Consider the following 21,529-nt stretch of genomic DNA (forward strand, 5'->3'; position numbering starts at 1 on the left):
TCCTTTTTTTTTTTTTTTTTTTTGAGATGGAGTCTTGCTGTGTCACTAGGCTGGAGTACAGTGGTGCGATCCTGGTTCACTGCAACCTCTGTCTCCCAGGTTCAAGTGATTCCCCTGCCTCAGCCTCCCAAGTAGCTGGGACTACAGGGGCGCGTCACCATGCCCGGCTAATTTTTTTATTTTTTAGTAGAGATGGGATTTCACCATGTTGGCCAGGATGGTCTTGATCTCTTGACCTCATGATCTGCCTGCCTTGGCCTCCCAAAGTGCTAGGATTATAGGTGTGATCCACCGCGCCCGGCCGATCCCCACTTCTTAAAGTGGTTAACTATGCAAAGTAAAGACCAGGAAAGGCAACTCAAAATGATTCATCTTTATGAAAGCTGCCAAGATTTCAAGATAAAACAACTTTTTCCCTACAGACTGGGGACTAGGGGTTGGAGGTGGGTGTATGTTCTCAAAGTTATTTAACAAACTGGCTTCCTGATTTTGCTATTCTGGGACTGTAAATATCACGTTATCAAAGCAGAGAGCACAAATGATCTCGCAGCTAAAAGCCAATCCATCAAGTCAGTCAGGTGGGGCTCTCTGAGGGCTGCTGAGTCAAAAACCCGCATTCCATTCCCGGTCCCTCATTTCCTGAGCTGGAGGGAAGTAGAGGAGGTGAGACTTTCCTGACCTCTGGGAAAAGGATGTGGTGGAGGGGACCCGGCCCACGGATGGTGTTTAAGCCCGTAGAGGGATCTGACTACGTTCAAAGGAAGTTTGGCTCTGCCTTGAATCCAAAGAACACTTGGAGTGATTCAACCTGGGGGTTCAATAAGATTCTTGGGTGCGAGAAAGGAAAGGGAGAAGACAACATTAGAGGCGGTCACCTAGGCCCGAATCCACTTGCTACCCACCAAAAGCACAGTGAGGAGGAGCTGTCTGGGACATCAGCAGTTAACCAGTGCGTGCCCTGGAGCTGTGCCCACTTTTTATAGGTGTGTAAAGACCCTGCCATGAAGACTTTGCCATGACAACCAGCTATGATGAACACTGGACATGGGGAGCCCTTGGTTAGAGTGGGTATGTAGGTGCAGTACAGGGCCTGGCTTGTTGGGAGTCTGAGGGGCCACCTGACGGGACCTTACCTTCCACCTCATGAAGACGTAGTCTCCATTCTTCAGCTCTTCATAATCAAAGTCATCTGAGTTAAATGATTTTGCATACTGATAAAAAGCCAGAAACTTGCCCTGAAAGCAGAAAAGAGAATGTGCCAATTGACTGAGAGAAGGAGAGGCTGCTCTCAGAACTATGCTTATGTGCCCAGGTACACTCACCTTCCCAAGGCATGACAGCTGGGGATGCAGCTCCCAAAAGGGCAGCTAAGGCCAAGTAACAGATGACACCCTATGGTCACCCCAGTGAATGCAGACTCAACCCTGGGGCAGATACTTGGACTCCAGCTGAGGCCCCACTGCCCTATGTCTGCCTTGTTAACATGGCTGAGGAAAAGGCCAAAGGATGGGAATGGTGAACAGACAGACAAAATAAACAGATGAAAGCTAACAACAATTAATGAGAAGACCTCTGCAAGTAAATCCAAAGTGGCAAAAAGAGCCATGCAGAACAGCTTAGAAACAGCCTGCCCAGCCTCAGAGAAAAGGGCTTTGTGAAACTTGTGTCTCTGCATGATCTAGGGGCTTGGGCCAGCTAGCTAAGTAGACACTACTTAGCCTTGTCCTTCAATATCTGTGAGGGATTGGTTCCAAGACCCCCATGAATACCAAAATCTGCAGATGCTTAAGTCCCAGATATAAAACAGTGCAGTATTTGCAGATAACCTATAAGCATCCTCCCCTATACTTTATAGCATCTCTAGATTACTTACAATACCTAATTCGATGTAAATACTAAGTAAATAGTGGTTATACTGTATTGTTCAGGGAAAAATATCAAGAACAAAAAATCTATACATCCGCCAGGCACAGTGGCTCACACCTGTAATCCCAGCACTTTGGGAAGCTGAGGTGGGCAGATCACGAGGTCAGGAGATTAAGACCATCCTGGCTAACATGGTGAAACCCTGTCTCTACTAAAAATACAAAAAAATTAGCCAGGTGTGGTGGCGGCCGCCTGTAGTCCCAGCTACTTGGGAGGCTGAGGAGGAGAATGGCCTGAACCCGAAAGCAGAGCTTGCAGTGAGCCGAGATCGCGCCACTGCACTCCAGCCTGGGCAACAGAGCAGACTCTGTCTCAAAAAAAAAAAAAAAAAAAAAGAAAAAGAAAAAGAAAAAATCTATACATCATCAGTACAGGTGCAATTTTTTTTTCAAATATTTTTAAACTGTGGCTGGTTGCATCCACAGATACAAAACCCACATATATGGAGGGCTGACTCTACATTTACAATAGGAGATCAGGAATAGGTTACAAAACTGTATCTTATGATCCCATTTTTAAAAAAGACAAAAAACAAGTATGCACTGTATACCCAAAAGAGATTCAGGAAGAGGTTAACAGCATTTTAGTTTTAGGTGTTGGCATAGATGACTCCTTTTCCTCCAGCTTTTCTATTTTTTCAAATATTTTTAAATAAGCATGTGTTAATTTGATAAGAAAACATCTTAAATAAAAAATCAAGATACAGAGATACTAAGTCATAGATTTTGTCACATAGATTTATTTTATTATTATTTTTTGAGACAAAGTTTCACTCTTGTTGCTCAGGCTGGAGTGCAATGGTACGATCTCAGCTCACTGCAACCTCCACTTCCCAGGTTCAAGTGACTCTCCTGCCTCAGCCTCCTGAGTAGCTGGGATTCCAGGCATGTGTCACCATGCCTGGCTAATTTTTATATTTTTGGTAGAGATGGGGTTTCACCATGTTGGCCAGGCTGTTCTCGAACTCCTGACCTCAGGTGATCCATCTGCCTCGGCCTCCCAAAGTGCTGGCATTACAGGCGTGAGCCACCACGCCCAGTGTCACATAGACATTTTTATCCTATGTAGACTGAATATATGGAATCTTGACTTTACAGCACTACTATAATAGCAACTTAAATACCACTCAGGAAAATCGGAGGGTGCAATACAGTATCTCTGATTCTAGTTTATAATGAAAAAATGACAGCCTAGGTGAAGTGTATTCGACATTGTAAATCTCAGACAAACCCAGGTGTAGTACAGAGCTCCAGGAGTCCCACGTGGGAAACTGGGAGTCCTCCATGAGTGGGGAAAGTTAGGGGAAATGCTGAGTACTAAAAAAGCAGCCACAAACTGCTGGAGGAGGAAGCACTCCATAGGCTCAGCTCCCTGGCTCAACCACACCTCACATGCCAGTACCAAGGGTGGCCTTCTTAGTTCTTCTCTCACCCAAAATGTTTCAATCCAGTCTAGCAGAGTCTGCAGACCCAGATCTCTTCCAGTGTCCTAATGGAGGTCAATGGGAAAATTAAGAGTTGCTTTCCAAATATTTAATTTGTAGTCAACCTAGCCTAAAACCGAGTTTGCTTTTTGCAGGACCAATATAAAATGGAAAATAGAGTTGAATGGCAGAGAGGCTGTGGTTTACTACAAGGAAGAACCTTCTACTCTGGGGCTGTACAGGACAGGAAGGAGCCATCTTGTGAGGCAGCAAGCCATGCAGGAAGAGCCTAGCGCTGGGCAGGGGTGGGTGCAGATGGTACCAGGGAGCCCTTCCAACTCCACCTGCTGGTGCCTAGCACCTTCATACACCACTTGGGCTCCCCCAACCTTCTGCATACTCAGGTCATGTGCATTCTCTTGTATCACAGAGAGACACAAATGACTGTCTAGCTATCAATGTCTATTTGCTACAACAATCAAAATATACAGAATTCAAAAAATGCTCTAAAAAGCTCAACTTTAAATTTAAATTTAACTGAACCTCAGTATTTGATCAATCTCCTTTTCTTACTCAAGTATAAAACAGCTTGGGGCTGGGCATGGTGGCTCATGCCTATAATCCCAGCACTGTGGGAGGCCAAGGCAGGTGGATTACTTGAGACCTGGAGTTCAAGACCAACCTGGCCAGCATGGCGAAACCTTGTCTCTACTAAAAATACAAAAATTAGCCAGGTGTGGTGGCGCACGTCTGTAATCCCAGCTACTCGAGAGGCTGAGAGATGAGAATCACCTGAATCTGGGAGGCGGCGGTTGCAGTGAGCTGAGATTATGCTACGAACTACAGCCTGGGTGACAGAGTGAGACTCTGTCTCAAAACAAAACCAGGCTGGGCACGGTGGCTCATGCCTGTAATCCCAGCACTTTGGGAGGCTGAGGTGGGCGGATCACGAGGTCAGATCGAGACCATCCTGGCTAACATGGTGAAACCCCATCTCTACTAAAAGTACACAAAATTAGTCGGGTGTGGTGGCAGGCGCCTGTAGTCCCAGGTACTTGGGAGGCTGAGGCAGGAGAATGGTGTGAACCCGGGAGGCAGAGCTTGCAGTGAGCCGAGATTGCGCCACTGCACTCCAGCCTGGGTGACAGAGCAAGACTCCATCTCAAAAAACAAACAAACAAAAACAAAACAGAATAAAACAAAACAAAAACACCCAAAAAAGAAAAACCAAAAAAACAGGTTGGGTGCGGTGGTTCACACCTATAATCCCAGCACTTTGGGAGGCCAAGGCAGGAGGATCACTTAAGACTAGGAATTCAAGACCAGCCTGGGTAACATAGTGAGACCCTGTCTCTGTAAAAATAAAAGAAAATGAACTGGGTGTGGTGGAACGTGCCTGTAGTTCTAGCTACTCAGGGTGCTGAGGTAGGAGGATTATTTGAGCCCAGGAGGTTGAGGCTGCAGTGAGTTATTATCATGCCATTGCACTCCAGCATGGACAACAGAGCAAGACCCCAACTCTAAAAAAAATTTTTTTCTTTTTTTTTTTTTTTGAGACGGAGTCTCGCTCTGTCGCCCAGGCTGGACTGCAGTGGCCGGATCTCAGCTCACTGCAAGCTCCGCCTCCCGGGTTCACGCCATTCTCCTGCCTCAGCCTTCCCAGTAGCTGCGACTACAGGCGCCCGCCACCTCGCCCGGCTAGTTTTTTGTATTTTTTAGTAGAGACGGGGTTTCACCGTGTTAGCCAGGATGGTCTCGATCTCCTGACCTCGTGATCCGCCCGTCTCGGCCTCTCAAAGTGCTGGGACTACAGGCTTGAGCCACCGCGCCCGGCCAATTTTTTTTTTTTTTTTTGAGGCGGAGTCTTGCTCTGTCGCCCGGGCTGAAGTGCAGTGGCCGGATCTCAGCTCACTGCAAGCTCCGCCTCCCAGGTTCCCGCCATTCTCCTGCCTCAGCCTCCCGAGTAGCTGGGACTACAGGCGCCTGCCACCTCGCCCGGCTAGTTTTTTGTATTTTTTAGTAGAGACGGGGTTTCACCATGTTTACCAGGATGGTCTCGATCTCCTGACCTCGTGATCCACCCGTCTCGGCCTCCCAAAGTGCTGGGATTACAGGCTTGAGCCACCGCGCCCGGCCTCAAAAATTTTTTTAATAAAATAAAAAAATAAAAAACATTAGTAAGCAAAGCAACTGATCTCTAGTGAGGTGAACTCAAGACAACGGTCTGCGGGAGTTCTCTCCACAGACTGCTGTGCCAGAACCAGGGGAGAGTTTAGACAGCCAGGTGTGAGAGGCAATGGGAAGAACGAGTTCTAGAATCTTCACTACTGACACAGCCATTTCTGGTTGGTTTACGGAGGGTAAACCCATTGAACTTCTCCAGTGTTAAACAAAAATTCACATCACCATGGTCAACTAAAGCAAAAGGTTACTAGACAGGTTGAGAAACTGATTTTTTTTTCTTTTTTTTTTTTTTTGAGACGGAGTCTCACTCTGTTGCCCAGGCTGGAGTGCAGTGGCGCGATCTCGGCTCACTGTAAGCTCCGCCTCCCGGGTTCACACCATTTTCCTGCCTCAGCCTCCCGAGTAGCTGGGACTACAGGCACATGCCACCACACCTGGCTAATTTTTTGTATTTTTTAGTAGAGATGGGGTTTCATCGTGTTAACCAGGATGGTCTCGATCTCTTGACCTCATGATCCACCCGCCTCAGCCTCCCAAAGTGCTGGGATTACAGGTGCGAGCCACTGCGCCCAGCCAAGAAACTGATTTTTGAAGACACGGTACTTGTATGACAACCAATGAAAAGATTCCAGGACACTAACTCTGAGTTGTCTTGAAGCATTCACTACCGCTGAGTGAGAATGCTCTACACTTGACAGTTAAAAAGCAGGGGCAGTAGGATTTATAGGGGTGTACTTAAGACAAGACTATACTTGTCTGTCAGGAGCTAGGATAAAAAGAAACGATGTGGCTCTGCCTTGATAAGCCAGCGGGAGGGGATTCCCACATCATCATCTCCATCTCATGCCAGCCCCGAAGCCAGAGGTCATCACTGCATGTTTCACAGGGTTTTCCCCAAGCAGAGGTGATTTGAAAGGAACAGTGGACAGAAGATAGACAAACAGGTGGGAAGGATAGGAGGACACTGTTAAGATTCTGATAGCTGAGCAAAGTTCTGGCTGGAACTCTGGGGTTGCTATTATCAGACCACCATTTGCTACTTAAGCAGCAGGTCAGATCGTAAACTCTTCTCATAAGGAAGATGGAACAACTGAGGTCTGTGTGCAGCGCAACCTTTTACTTGGCTGCAAAGCCCCAATAATCCCCAATAAGGGACAAGGTCTCTGGCTCCCAGCATTTCTTCAGTTCTCTAGCAGCCCCTGGATGACACAGCGCAGATCAGATTTACTCACCCAGTGTTTCCGATCAACATCTTCATCTGCATCCCACTTGCGAGTTAAGAAAGGGTGTTTTTTGCTGATTATTTCTCCTTCAAAGAAGGTCGTAAGGGTTGGATACTCCTATGGTAAAAACCCAAATATCAAAATAAGATGGTGACTGAGAGTTTTTAACCCTTTTACAAAGGAAGAATCAACTTTGCTTTAACTTCTTTCCAGTACCTTGACATTGCTACCTGACAACCCAAACCAGAGTTAGATCCAGCCAGTTTGCCAACAAGCTGTGGCAATGGACCTGAATCGAAATCACCCAGAGAATGAAGGGTTTCCTGGATTTTGCCAGCAGCAGACAGCCCTTCTTTGACTTCACTTGTTATGTGCTAGTCTCTTAGAAAAGAATTTGGATGTTTCCACAAGTAAATTTTGAATATTCTAGCATACAAAGCAGATCATAACTTAGTAGATTTTACTTTCCAAGGTTAGACCCAAAGAGGCTCCAAAATCCCTGTGCTTACGGCTAAGGCTCTCTCAAACCACTGGTTCTCCAATTGGCTCTGTCATTTGTCCCTTTTACACCAATTCTCCAAGGTTCCAGGGGTGGATTTTGGGGTAGAATACCTTTTTTTTTTTTTTTCTCCTGAGACAGTCTTGCTCTGTCGCCCAGGCTGGAGTGCAGTGGCACAATCTCGGCTCACTGCAAACTCCTCCCACACCCTGGGTTCAAGCAATTCTCCTACCTCAGCCTCCTGAGTAGCTGGGATTACAGGTGGCTGCCACCACACCCAGCTAATGTTTGTATTTTTAGTAGAGACAGGGTTTCACCATGTTGGCCAGGCTGGTCTCAAACTTCTGACCTCAGGTGATCCACCCGCCTTGGCCTCCCAAAGTGCTAGGATTACAGGTGTGAGCCACCGCACCCTGCCTAGAATACCTTTTATTTTGGCCGGGCGCGGAGGATCATGCCTGTAATCCCAGCACTTTGGAAGGCTGAGGTGGGAGGATCACCTGAGATCGGGAGTTCAAGACCAGCCTCACGAACATGGAGAAACCTCATCTCTACTAAAAATACAAAATTAGCCGGGCGTAGTGGCGCATGCCTGTAATCCCAGCTACTTGGGAGGCTGAGGCAGGAGAACTGCTTGAACCCAGAGGCGGAGTTTGCAGTGAGCCGAAATCACGTCATTGCACTCCAGCCTGGGCAATAAGAGTGAAACTGTCTCAAAAAAAAAAAAAAAAAAAAAAAAAATTAAATACTTTTTTCAGTGTTCTACGTGTTCAGAGAAACTTCTAGTAATGAACTATAGAAATGGTCCCTGAAGGTAGTCTTAGAATGCCTTGATATATAGGGATACATTTAATTGTCACATGAACTAAGAACAACTTATATGAGGAAAAACACATGAACTAAGAACAATTTCTATGAGGAAAACATATGTAAATCGTGTCTGAATGTAAAAACCACGCCATTGAAAACGTAAGCCAGAAGGCATGTGCTGGTTTGGGTGCTTTGTTAATTGCTCTTTGTTCATGCGTTAGTAAGTAGGCACCAATGATTTTCAAAAAGATTAATAAGACAAAAAGTTAACACAGTAAAAAGTCTACAATTTCCCTGCATTTGTAGAAACCAACCAACCACCCACCCCTCAGGCTACCTTGCCAAGCCCCTGGTGTCTGCCAGGAGCACGGTTATGACAGTCACTGGCCTGGCAAACCACAAATTACAGTCCTAATGTCGAGGACTGCAGAGGCCCACGTTTTTCCTTCAGATCAGATGTAAGTCCTTCTTATTCTGCATCAAACACCTCGTTCTGATGGCTTTGCCACATCTACCAACCTGGCCTCCATGTAGTGCAGGACCTTCCTGAGGAGAGAGGCTGCCACAGTAAAAGCCACTGGCGCAGAGGCTCCCAGGAAACAGAACATCACCACCACTGCAGGTGACTCAGGAGGCCTGCTTTAGGATGATACCATGGAGGGGATCTGTTTCCTTAACAGTGAACCTAAAATACGATAAATCTAACACTGCTCCAAATCCACAACCCCTCTATCCTAACACTGTTGCTGGATTCTTCACATAAATATTTAAATACACAGACTGAAAAAATGAGACAGGAGAAATGTTCCTAAATGTAAACCTAATTTTTAAGGTATAAGCTAACTTTTTTTTTTTTTGGGATGGAGTCTCCCTCTGTTGCCCAGGCTGGAATGCAGTGGCGCGATCTCGGCTCACTGAAACCTCTGCCTCCCAGGTTCAGGTGATTCTCCTGCCTCAGCCTCCCGAGTAGCTGGGATTACAGGCGCATGCCACCACGCCCGTCTAATTTTTTGTATTTTTTGTAGAGACGAGGTTTCACCATGTTAGCCAGGATGGTCTCGATCTCCTGACCTCGTGATCCGCCTGCCTCAGCCTCCAAAGTGCTGGGATTACAGGCGTGAGCCACCACGCCCAGCCGTATAAGCTAACTTTTTTTTTTTTTTTTTTTTTTTTTTTTTTTGAGGTGGAGTCTCGCTCTGTCGCCCGGACTGGAGTGCAGTGGCCAGATCTCAGCTCACTGCAAGCTCCGCCTCCTGGTTTCCGCCATTCTCCTGCCTCAGCCTCCCAAGTAGCTGGGACTACAGCGCCCGCCACCTCGCCCGGCTAGTTTTTGTATTTTTAGTAGAGACGGGGTTTCACCGTATTAGCCAGGATGGTCTCGATCTCCTGACCTCGTGATCCGCCCGTCTCGGCCTCCCAAAGTGCTGGGATTACAGGCTTGAGCCACCGCGCCCGGCCGCTAACTTTTAATTATAATCTGTTCTAGGAAAGACTACTAAGGAAAAAGTTCTCAATAAATCAGCACTTGAATTTGATATTTTAAACTAGAAGCTTTTTTTGTTTTTTTTTTGAGATAGAGTCTCCCTCTGTCGCCCAGGCTGGAGTGCAGTGGCACAATCTTGGCTCACTGCAACCTCTGCCTCCCGGATTTAAGCAATTCTCTGTCTCAGCTTCCCAAGTAGCTGGGATTACAGGTGCCTGCCACCATGCCTGGCAAATTTTGTATTTTTAGTACAGACAGGGTTTCACCATGTTGGCCAGGCTGGTCTTGAACTCCCGACCTCATGATCCATCCGCCTCAGCCTCCCAAAGTGCTGGGATTGCAGGCATGAGCCAACTAGAAGCTATTTATATTATTTTTCTGAGTTTCAAGCTTTAATCTTTTTTTCTGAACTTCCCTGAAAGGGACAGGATGAAATGATAGAGGTTTTAATACAAGGCCAAGCCTGGTGGCTCACAACTGTAATGCCAGCACTTTAGGGGGCCAAGGCAGGAGGATCGCTCGAGCCTAGGAGATCAAGACCAGCTTGGGCAACATAGTAAGACCTGGTCTCTATTTTTAAAAAAGGGAGGGGTGGGGAGAAGGTCCTAATATGATTAAAACACTTACGGTTTAAATCACTAGTTTTCCTTTTTTTTTTTTTTTTTTTTTGAGACGGAGTCTCGCTCTGTCGCCCAGGCTGGAGTGCAGTGGCCGGCTCTCAGCTCACTGCAAGCTCCGCCTCCCGGGTTCACGCCATTCTCCTGTCTCAGCCTCCCGAGTAGCTGGGACTACAGGCGCCCGCCTCGTCGCCCGGCTAGTTTTTTGTATTTTTTTTTTTTAGTAGAGACGGGGTTTCACCGTGTTAGCCAGGATGGTCTCGATCTCCTGACCTCGCGATCCGCCCGTCTCGGCCTCCCAAAGTGCTGGGATTACAGGCTTGAGCCACCGCGCCCGGCCACTAGTTTTCCTAATGAGTAATTCTGCACTGACTTCTTTGTAAACATACTTTAGGCAGTATATCAGGGTGACTACAGGGCACCCTCAAACTTTGAGAATTAAATAAAATAAATACCTAATAAATGAGATTCAGTGTGTACAGAAGTCACCGAAAAGATAAAATATTCTCAGAGCAGGAACAGGAAATTCAAGCACTTTATTACAGCCCAATGAGGGGTAATTGATAGAGCAGACGAAAAAACCATGTCAGAAGAAAGGATATCGAGAAATGAGTAAGAGAGGCAGCAAAAGCAGGAGTGAGCATCCCGTGGTGGGTCTGGCTGTTGTCAGCCATGTAAGTCCCCCAACTAATCCTCTCACTGATTCCAGGCTCACCCAAAACTCTGGTGACGGGTACCACGACTTTCCATGTAGACCTGTCTTCTGGGGGACTGACATTCAACTGGCCGATAAGTCAACGGGAACTTCTGGAACACACAGGAATCTCATACTATGACAAAAACTGGCACTTTTGTTTTTGTGAGTTTTGGTAGGTATGACCCGTCTCCCTAGTTCAGCACAAGTGTAGCACAACTTCAGCTGGAGCTTCCAATCCTTCCAAACCCAAGTAATGAGTAAATGGGGGGCCTGCCCATAGGCCCCCAAAGGCTGGGTTCCCAGGTACCCCCTGAAAGCTGCTGGTTCCCCAGAAAGGTTGCCTCTCTTGACTGACGGATGGCTCAAAAGTGCAAAAGGAATGTTATTTGACATTTATTCTTTACATTTCTAGAATTTCACTTCCAGAAGGCATGAAAACAAACTTTAAAGCTCTGTTTTGCAATGTGGCAATTCCTCAAAGAGCTAAAAACAGAACTACCATTGGACCCAGCAATTCCATTACTGGGTATATACCCAGAGGAATATAAATCATTCTACTATAAAGACACATGCATGCAAATGTTCACTGTAGCACTATTCACAACAGTAAAACATGGGTCAACTTAAATGCCCATCAATGACAGATTGGATAAAGAAAACGTGGTATATACACACCAGGGAATACTATACAGCCATAAAAAGAAATGAGATAATGTCTTTTGCATGAACATGGATAGAGCTAGAGACCGTTATCCTTAGCAAACTAATGCAGGAACAGAAAACCAAATACCACCCTTGTAAGTAGGAGCTAAATGATGAGAACTCATGGGCACAAAGAAGGAAACAACAGGCTCACGCCTGTAATCCCAGCACTTTGGGAGGCCGAGGCAGGCAAATCACCTGAGGTCAAGAGTTTGAGACCAGCCTAGCCAACATGGTGAAACCCCATCTCCACCAAAAGTACAAAAAAAATTTAGCCTGGCGTGGTGGTACACGCTACCTGGGAAGCTGAGCAGGAGAACTGCTTGAACCTGGGAGGCAGAGGTTGCAGTGGGTGGATATTGCACCATTGCACTCAAGCCTGGGCAACAGAGCGAGACTTCATCTCAAAAAAAAAAAAAAAAGAAGGGAAGAACAGACAATGGGGCCTACTTGAGGGTAGAGGATGGGAGAAGGGAGAGGAGCAGAAAAAATAACTATTGAGTACTAGGCTTAGTAAGTACCTGGGTGACAAAATAATCTGTACAACTGTTGTATAGGTAAACCGTGACATAAATTTATCTATATAACAAACCTGCACATGTATGCCCAAGCCTAAAAAAAAAAAAAAAAAAGCTGTGCTTGTTTGTGAGGTAGCTAAGAGGCCATTTATCTCCTTTTTTAAATTTTTTGACACAAAGTCTCACTCTGTTGCCCGGGCTGGAGTCCAGTGGCAGGATCTGGACTCACCACAAACTCTGCCTCCCGGGTTCAAGCGATTCTCCTGCCTCAGCCTCCTGAGTAGCTGGGATTACAGGTGCCCACCACCACGCCCAGCTAATTTTTGTATTTTTAGTAGAGACGGTATTTCACCATGTTGTCCAAGCGGTCTTGAACTCCTGACCTCAGGTGATCCACCTGCCTCAGCCTCCCAAAGTGCTGGGATTATAGGCATGAGCCACTGTTCCTGGCCTATCTTCATTTTAGTAGATACTTTTCCACATTGTATACATGAGGAAGACAACTACTATGACTAAAACCCAAATTATAGTTTAATTAAATTAAAAATTTGATATTTTGCCAGGCATGGTGGCTCATGCCTATAATCCCAGCACTATGGGAGGCCAAGATGGGTGGATCACGAGGTCAGGAGATCGAGACCATCCTGGCTAGCACAATGAAACCCTGTCGTTACTAAAAATACAAAAACTTAGCCAGGCGTGGTGGCAGGCACCTGTAGTCCCAGCTACTCTGGAGGCTGAGGCAGGAGAATGGTGTGAGCCCAGGAGGTGGAGCTCGCAGTGAACCGAGATCACGCCACTGCACTCCAGTCTGGGCGACTAAGTGAGACTCCATCTCAAAAAAAAAAAAAAAAAAAAATTTACCACATAGTTGTGCAACTTTGTGAATACACTAAAAGCCAATGAACTGTATACTTTAAAAGGGTGAAATGTATGGTATGTGAATATATCTCAATAAAGCTACTAAAAAACATTATTTAAAAAGAATTCTTCTACATCTAAGGCCTGAAGCAGGACTTGCTTTAACTCAACACCCCTGCAGCAGCATAATGTGGTTTATTTATTGCTCGACCAGGAACAGGCAACTCTGGGGAGGGTATGTGTTCATCAAGGCCACACCATCTGCAGAGGTTCTGTTAAGAGCCTAGGAGACGTCTCCCCTCGGGTTAGCCCCCAGTGAAGGGCCATTGTCAATGGCCCCTCCTCAAAGGAGCCTGACTGCTGCTCTCAACAGGGGCTTCCTAAAGGAAGGGCTACTTGCTCCCAAAGGAGAGCTCAATGCCATTAGCATTTCTGTGTACTTCTTCAAGATTTCCAATGCTACTTACCATTTCTGTGCACCTTCTTTTTTTTTTTTTTTTTTGAGACGGAGTCTTGCTCTGTCACCCAGGCTGGAGTGCAATGGCTGGATCTCAGCTCACTGCAAGCTCCACCTCCTGGGTTTACGCCATTCTCCTGCCTCAGCCTCCCGAGTAGCTGGGACTACAGGCGCCTGCCACCTCGCCCGGCTAGTTTTTTTTTTGTATTTTTCAGTAGAGATGGGGTTTCACCGTGTTAGCCAGGATGGTCTCGATCTCCTGACCTCGTGATCCACCCGTCTCGGCCTCCCAAAGTGCTGGGATTACAGGCTTGAGCCACCGTGCCCGGCCTTTGTGCAGCTTCTTATCACTCAAATGACTAGTTTTGGAGTCAGCGTTAACATTCCAATGCCTTACACACTTGCTGGTTTCCTTATGACATTCAGTGTTTGTGTTCTGCACCCACTTAACTAACGTATGTGGCTACCTGAGAGTTGAGCATATTCTGTTTTAGTATCTTTTCTCCTACCACAAAAACAAAGGCTGGAATCCTGTATTTTGCTATCATTTCTACTCCTACTTGATTTGATACAATTCTCGAGTTAAATAAGAAATACCTTTTGTCTCAACAACAAACTTCTTAGGAGATCCTCAGTCAAGCTTCTAATAGAAAAGCAGGAGAACCAGATAGGAACCAGGAGCCAGAAACCTGTCTTAAGACTGAGGCTCGTCAGGACTTTATAAGAGAATCACATATTAGTATCATACTCGAGTCTGTCATTTTCTCTAACACTCTTTCCTTACCCCCAGAACAAGTCCACTGATTGTCTTAGAGCAGGACTTTTTTTTTTTTTTTTTTGAGACAAAGTTTCGCTCTCGTTGCTCAGGCTGGAATGCAGTGGTGCAATCTTGGCTCACTGCAACCTTCACCTCCTGGGTTCAAGCGATCCTCCTGCCTCAGCCTCCTGAGTAGCTGGGATTACAGGCGCCTGCCACCACGCCCAGCTAATTTTTGTATTTTCAGTAAAGACGAGGTTTCACCATGTTGACCAGGCTGGTCTTGAACTCCTGACCTCAGGTGATCCACCCACCTCAGCCTCCCAAAGTGCTGGGATTACAGGTGTGAGCCATCACGCTTGACCCCAGTATTTTTTTTTAAAAAGAGAGAGGATCTTCCTAGGTTGCCCAGGCTGGAGTGCAGTGGCTATTCACAGGCATAATCACAGCTCACTGCCGCCTTCAAATCCTTACCTCAAGCGATGCTCCAGCCTCAGTCTTCCGAGTAGCTAGGACTACAGGCACACACCACCATGCCTGGCTAATTTCTTAAAAATTATAGGCCGGGCGCGGTGGCTCAAGCCTGTAATCCCAACACTTTGGGAGGCCGAGACGGGCGGATCACGAGGTCAGGAGATCGAGACCATCCTGGCGAACACTGTGAAACCCCGTCTCTACTAAAAATACAAAAAACTAGCGGGCGAGGTGGCGGGCGTCTGTAGTCCCAGCTACTCGGGAGGCTGAGGCAGGAGAATGGCGTGAACCCGGGAGGCGGAGCTTGCAGTGAGCTGAGATCCGGCCACTGCACTCCAGCCCCGGCGACAGAGCAAGACTCCGTCTCAAAAAAAAAAAAAAAAAAAAAAAAAAAATTATTTGTAGCGGCCGGGCGCGGTGGCTCAAGCCTGTAATCCCAGCACTTTGGGAGGCCGAGACGGGCGGATCACGAGGTCAGGAGATCGAGACCATCCTGGCTAACACGGTGAAACCCCGTCTCTACTAAAAATACAAAAAACTAGCGGGCGAGGTGGCGGGCGCCTGTAGTCCCAGCTACTCCGGAGGCTGAGGCAGGAGAATGGCATAAAACCCGGGAGGTGGAGCTTGCAGTGAGCTGAGATCCGGCCACTGCACTCCAGCCCGGGCGAAAGAGCAAGACTCCGTCTCAAAAAAAAAAAAAAGAAAAAAGAAAAAAAAAAATTATTTGTAGCGACAAGGTCTTGCTATGCTGTCCAGGCTGGTCTTGAATTCCTGGCCCCAAGTGATCCTCCTGCTTTGACTTCCCAAAATGTTGGGATTACAGGTGTGAGCCACAGCACCCAGGTTGGAGCAAGAATTTTTAATTCTCAATTTCACAGATGAGAAGACTGAAAGAAGTTAAAGGTCACAGATAGAGGAAGGGGCAGAAGAAGAATGCCACCCCAGTTCCTTTCCACTGTCCCATACAGCACAGCACTCCGTCCAAATACTGCTGGGTCATCAGACCATGACAGCTGACAAAGGCCAGAGGCCCCCTGCAGCTAGGTCCAGCCTGGGTATTCCCAGCATTCACAGGGCCGGTCTAGCTACCTCCTTCCACTTCCTGTTTCCTTGCTAATGGAAAAGAAAGGATGCTCCTCCTTGCTTTCTAAAGTCCCAGGAGTTCTGAGGTTTAAAAAGTTGCTTCAAAGAAAAGAAAATACTCTGCACAACAGATACTTCTGCTGGAAACTAGATGGTCACTTTCCCTTTTTTTTTTGAGACAGGGTCTTGCTCTGTTGCCCAGGTTGGAGTGCAGTGGTGTGATCTTGGCTCACTGCAACCTCTGCCTCTCTGGTTCAAGTGATTCTCTGTGTCTCAGCCTCCCAAGTAGTTGGAACTACAGGTCCGTGCTACCACGCCCGGCTAATTTTTTTTTTTTTTTGTATGTTTAGTAGAGATGGGGTTTCACCATGTTGGCCAGGTTGGTCTCCCTACCTCAAGTGATCTGCATGCCTCGGACTCTCAAAGTGTTGGGATTACAGGCACGAGCCACTGCGCCTAGACAGTAACTTTTCATTGTTCCTATGAACTAAGAGGTTTAAGGAACTTAAAATCTCATTTTTTATAGGACTGATGCTTATCTCAGAAACTTAAACTTATGATGAGGGTGGTAGCTATATTCTTATTATTTTTCCCCCAAAAAGGATTAAAAATAAAATCAATAGTGTTGGTTGTGACAATTTTGACGTACTTATAAACTTTTCTTTAAAAGATTTGTGAATCTGTACACTTCTCAACAGGACACACTGAAACTGCCTGCTTTATGTTCCCTATACAGTAGCAATGCTCAGGAGTAGTCTGCTTTAATTAGGCCTCAAAGAGTTGAGACCGCCTGCCCTTAACCCCAGTGAGCCTGCAGAGCCTCACACCACGGACTTTCCAGCATTGGTTCGTGTGAGTACTTACCTCAGTAAGGCCTTTAATCTTCAAGTACCCACAAAGGTAAGAGTTCCCCGTGTCCACGTGCTGAAAAGAAAGGATACGCAGCCTGTTACAAATAGATAAACTTACTAGGGGACATGCAGGAGGGTACTCTGGAAATCCTGTGAGGCCAGACTGGTGGTCACTGAACATCCGGCGCAGCCCAAGGCTCATCCAGCCTCTGGGATCTTGAGAAGTTCTCCCTACACACATGCCTGTTCTGCTGAAGCAAAGTGATCCCAAGACCCTCTCAACTTCCTTTAGCTGAATATCTTGAGACTGAAGTGCCTTTCTGGAATGGGGTGCCCACTCAAATTCATTTTCTGTGCTATCTTCAACACATGCCTCCCGGTCACCTAGAGACCTTGAGCATTGCTGGGCACAGGGTCTCTGTCTCTGCCTGTATACATGGTGTCATCCCTAACCTCAGGTTTGACTGCCTTTCTTTTCTTTTTTTTTTTTTTTGAGTCGGAGTCTCACTCTGTCGCCCAGGCTGGAGTGCAGTGGCCGGATCTCAGCTCACTGCAAGCTCCGCCTCCCGGGTTCACGCCATTCTCCTGCCTCAGCCTCCCAAGTAGCTGGGACTACAGGCGCCCGCCACCTCGCCCAACTAGTTTTTTTTTTTGTATTTTTTAGTAGAGACGGGGTTTCACCGTGTTAGCCAGGATGGTCTCAATCTCCTGACCTTGTGATCCGCCCGTCTCGGCCTCCCAAAGTGCTGGGATTACAGGCTTGAGCCACCGCGCCCGGCCTTGACTGCCTTTCTAATGTCTTTCAAGCCTTTTTCTATTTCTGTGTTGCTCATTGTTCTAGGAGGTTTGCTCCTCTTTACACTAAATATCATCCTGCATTATTTCTTTATGAAATGGGCAGATTGTTCAGAAATGGCATCCTATAAAGACTTATATGGTATAAACTTCAGTTATGAACCAAAATGCCAACCAAAACTCTGACTATATTGTGAATGTCCACTCTGTGCATTTTATATATGGATGCTGTGTTTCTTAATGAAAAGAGTCAAGAGCCTAAAATAAATAGAAATAACAGGCATAGTAGACTGTGAGATTTAGCAGTCACCAATTACTGGTTGCTGAGACACTGCCGGATACATACCCAACAACCAATTTCCTCCTTTTTCATGCTGGCAGGGCCCAGTTTTTGCTCTGATACCTACCTACCACATAAGACTTGGTCAACCTGATGGATCTAAGGCACACAGGTGTCCCCATCCCCTTGCAAGTCATGTGTTTAGGGGTGAGTGACCCATTTCTGGCCCATCAGATGTGTAAGTCTCCTGGGTGCATCTGTGAAAAATCCCTGGCTTTTGAAGAGGCGCATGAGGAAGAAATGGCTTTTTTGTCTCCTGGTGGTGACAGTATCTGCATGGAGTGCCCAGTCCTGGGGCAGACATGTAGACAGCAGGTGAGAAATAGGCCAGGAAATGCTGAGGATGGTAGTATAGAAAGATGGAAAAAACTGGGCCCATCGTAGGCCTCTGAATTAACCAACCTGAAGCCACGTCACCTCAAAACTCCTCCTGATGTGAGATTTCACTCAAATCTATACAGACTTGTTCTGAATAGGGAGTTTCAGATTTCATGACAATTGGATTCACTTACAAGTTAAACCCTTGAATTAAAGCAAACCAAGTACAAGGGTACCTGCGGTACACTGAGATTTTAATGTTAAGTGAGGTCTTATTTCAAGAAATTAGAATAGTTTTGTGGCACTTATCACATTTGTGAACTTGATTACTTTCAATTATACCATAAATCAAATAGTAAGCCATGCTTAAAAACTGTAATGAACTTAGTCAACCAGATGATGTCAGTACCAAAGCAAACGAACTTCAATGAAGCCAAAGTGCCTTCACAGTTTGGTGCTGGTGACAAAGGTATTCCCTGTGAAAACTGCCAAAGCATTGTAAATATCCTCATTTGCTAACCTTGGCATTGGACATTATATAAAACAGCTAATCCACACTAACATGGTTCAGCAAATAACTTTTATTAAAGGACACATAATTCTAACCTGAGTCTTTAAATTTCATGTATGCAATTCTCATTGAATTCAATATAGTTTGGGGTTTCGCAGCTGCTGGAAAGGGTATCAGGTGGCAAGAATACTTGCTAATAAGATTTAAAATTGAAATGTAAACTGGCTAACATTTTGCATGGATTATCACATGCTCAAGAATCAGAATTTCAGCTTGGCCTCCATTCAACCAAGTGTCTCTGTATTTCTGCTCAAATTGATCTTGATAATGGTTGGTGAACTCAAACACACCACAACGCATACAGCTTTTGCCAAACGGCAGGCGAGCATCTCAAGAAAGATAACAGGGTACATGTTTAGCAAGAAGGTCTCACAGCACAGCTGTGTCCAACGGCTGCTCTTTTAAATATTCCTTTCACAGCGACCAGGCCTCCCTTCTACTGCTGGCTTCTTAGATGGCAGAGGAGGAAAGAGGAGTCACAGTAAGTTGGGGGTGGAGAGGAGACCCAGTCAGAAACTCACAAAGCTTTGAGGAACTCTTTAAACTAGAATCACAAAAAAGAAAATGCTCCAAAACAACAACAACAACACAAAAAACACATGAAAAGATGCACAACATCACAGTAATTATAGAAATTCAAATCAAGACTACAACGAGAGACCACTTCAAAAACACTAGGACGGCTACAATAAAAAAGATGAACAGTGAGTGTTGGCAAGGATGCGGAGAAACTGGAACCCTCACCCACTGCTGGTGGAAATGTAAAACAATGCAGGGGCAGTTTCTCAAAATGTTAAAACAGAGTTACCATGTGACCCAGCAATTCCACTCCCAGGGAGTTATCTACAGAAATGAAATATACTCCACATAAAAACTTGTACATAAATGTACATAGCAGTATTATTCATAGTAGCCAGAAGTGGAAACAACCCAAATGTCTATCAACTGATCACTGGATAAACAAAATATTGTATATTCATTCAATGGACAATTGTTACAATGAACAATGCAATATAAGTGCTGATACATATTACAATATGGATGAACCTCGAGGACATTATGCTAAGTGAAAGAAGCCAATCTCAAACGGACAAATACTATATGATTATATGAAATGTCCAGAATAGACAAACAACAACAAAAATAGATGAGCAGTTGCCTAGCATTGGAAGGGGGGTTATAGCTAAGGGTTACAAGGTTTCCTTTTCGGGTGACAAAAATATTCTAAAATTAGGTTGTGGTGGTGCTTAAACAACTGTGAATATACTAAAAACTATTGAATTGTACTCTTTAAGTAAGTGAATTGTATCTAAATAAAGATACAAAAAGAAAGAAAAGAAAACAAATGAAAAGAAACAAAAAGAAGCTGAGTTATAAAAGGCAGAAGTAAGTCTAAGAAGGCTGTGTCTGACAAACTAGTCCTGGCTGAAAAACCAGATGATGGGGCAATTCACATGCCACTGACTAGTTGTGATGATGACCAAGCAGCTCACCAATCCAGATGTAGGGCAGCATTCATTGGCATGACCACCACCCCCACCATCAGACATCCTACTCAAGTAGCTCCCAGTCATCCACCAGGTTTCTGCTCTGGGCTGCCTGAGACCTATCAGCCCTGCCCCAGCTCAACCACAGCTTCCACTGGTTCATGATTCTTCTGAAAGGAGCTCAGAAGTGACACCTTAATGACAGAAGGGAGCAGCAGTTGCTGCAGTAGCCAAAGCAGACTCCCCTTTGATGCCTGGCTATCCTGCCAGTTGTCCCCTACTACATCAGAAACCATCAAACTGAGCAACAGGGACAAATCCATGATCATCCCAAATGTGACCCACCCAGGGATCTCACCTCCAAAATTCTATGATTAGGTGTAAAATAAACCAAAAAACCCCCGTACCTTCATACTCGGCTCTCACATTTTAAGAAAAAGAGAAGAGGATCACCGCATTAGGCATACAGTTATGAAGACAAAATATTTCAGCCACAATCGTTTTTTCATTATAATAAATATCATGGCTCATGATAGAACTTTACAGCCCAAAGATATGATTAACATGACGATGCTGTTTCAAGTAAGCGGAGAAAACGATTTATTCCCACAAAGCAATATGAGAATAAAAGAGTGATGAGTGCTCTGCAGTTAGCAGAAAGAAAAGGGACTCTCATTGTCTTTTGGATGGGAAACCTACTCTTTAGAAATGAAACTAAGCTTTGTTTTAAATGACCAAAAGGAGAGCTTGAGGAACAGATATACGGTACGTTCCACCCTCACACCCGCGGGCAGGGAGGGGGGCAGTGGGGCAGCACACAGTGCCTTTCAGAGGGACAGGTGTTTGGAGGGACTTCTGGGAACAGCCTGGCAGACGAGGTGTCAGACTAAGGAAAAAAGGGCAAAGGAAAGGGGAAAGGGGTCCTCGGGCAGGCAGGCGTAGGTATAGAGAAGGAAGAGTTTAGTAGGGAAGGGAGATAAAAAGGGAGTATTCACAGTGGCTCAAGCCTGCAATCCCAGCACTTTGGGAGGCCAAGACGGGCGGATCACGAGGTCAGGAGATCGAGACCATCCTGGCTAACCCGGTGAAACCCCGTCTCTACTAAAAAATACAAAAAACTAGCTGGGCGAGGTGGCGGGCGCCTGTAGTCCCAGCTACTCGGGAGGCTGAGGCAGGAGAATGGCGTGAACCCGGAGGCGGAGCTTGTAGTGAGCTGAGATCTCCAGCCCGGGCGACAGAGCGAGACTCCGTCTCCAAAAAAAAAAAAAAAAAAAAAGGAATATTCACCACTGCTACTCCATTTCAGCTGGCAAAAAGTGTCAAGCCTGAGAGGAGTGAGGTGTGAAGAGACAGGTGAAGCTGTACTTCCGAAGCTGATCAGGGACTGGCAGCAGGTATTCAGGAATCCAGGTCAAATGGGGGGAGGCGACTGGACATGAACTAAAATTGGGTG

At 45.9% G+C, this 21,529-nt stretch overlaps 1 protein-coding gene across 1 annotated transcript in view; it reads right to left on the minus strand.

Annotated features, from left to right (window-relative positions):
* The window catches only part of GID4 (GID complex subunit 4 homolog), a 30,447-nt gene that overhangs the window by 7,383 nt on the left and 1,535 nt on the right, over positions 1-21,529 (minus strand). The window contains exons 2-4 of the mRNA XM_033196486.1: positions 16,579-16,638; positions 6,766-6,873; positions 1,134-1,235 (exon numbers count right to left, since the gene is read on the minus strand). Of these exons, the coding sequence (XP_033052377.1) occupies positions 1,134-1,235; positions 6,766-6,873; positions 16,579-16,638 (270 nt within the window). The remainder of the gene's footprint in view (positions 1-1,133; positions 1,236-6,765; positions 6,874-16,578; positions 16,639-21,529) is intronic.

Source organism: Trachypithecus francoisi, unplaced genomic scaffold (genome assembly GCF_009764315.1).
Source record: "Trachypithecus francoisi isolate TF-2019V2 unplaced genomic scaffold, Tfra_2.0 Contig01665, whole genome shotgun sequence".
Taxonomy (NCBI): Eukaryota; Metazoa; Chordata; class Mammalia; order Primates; family Cercopithecidae; genus Trachypithecus; species Trachypithecus francoisi.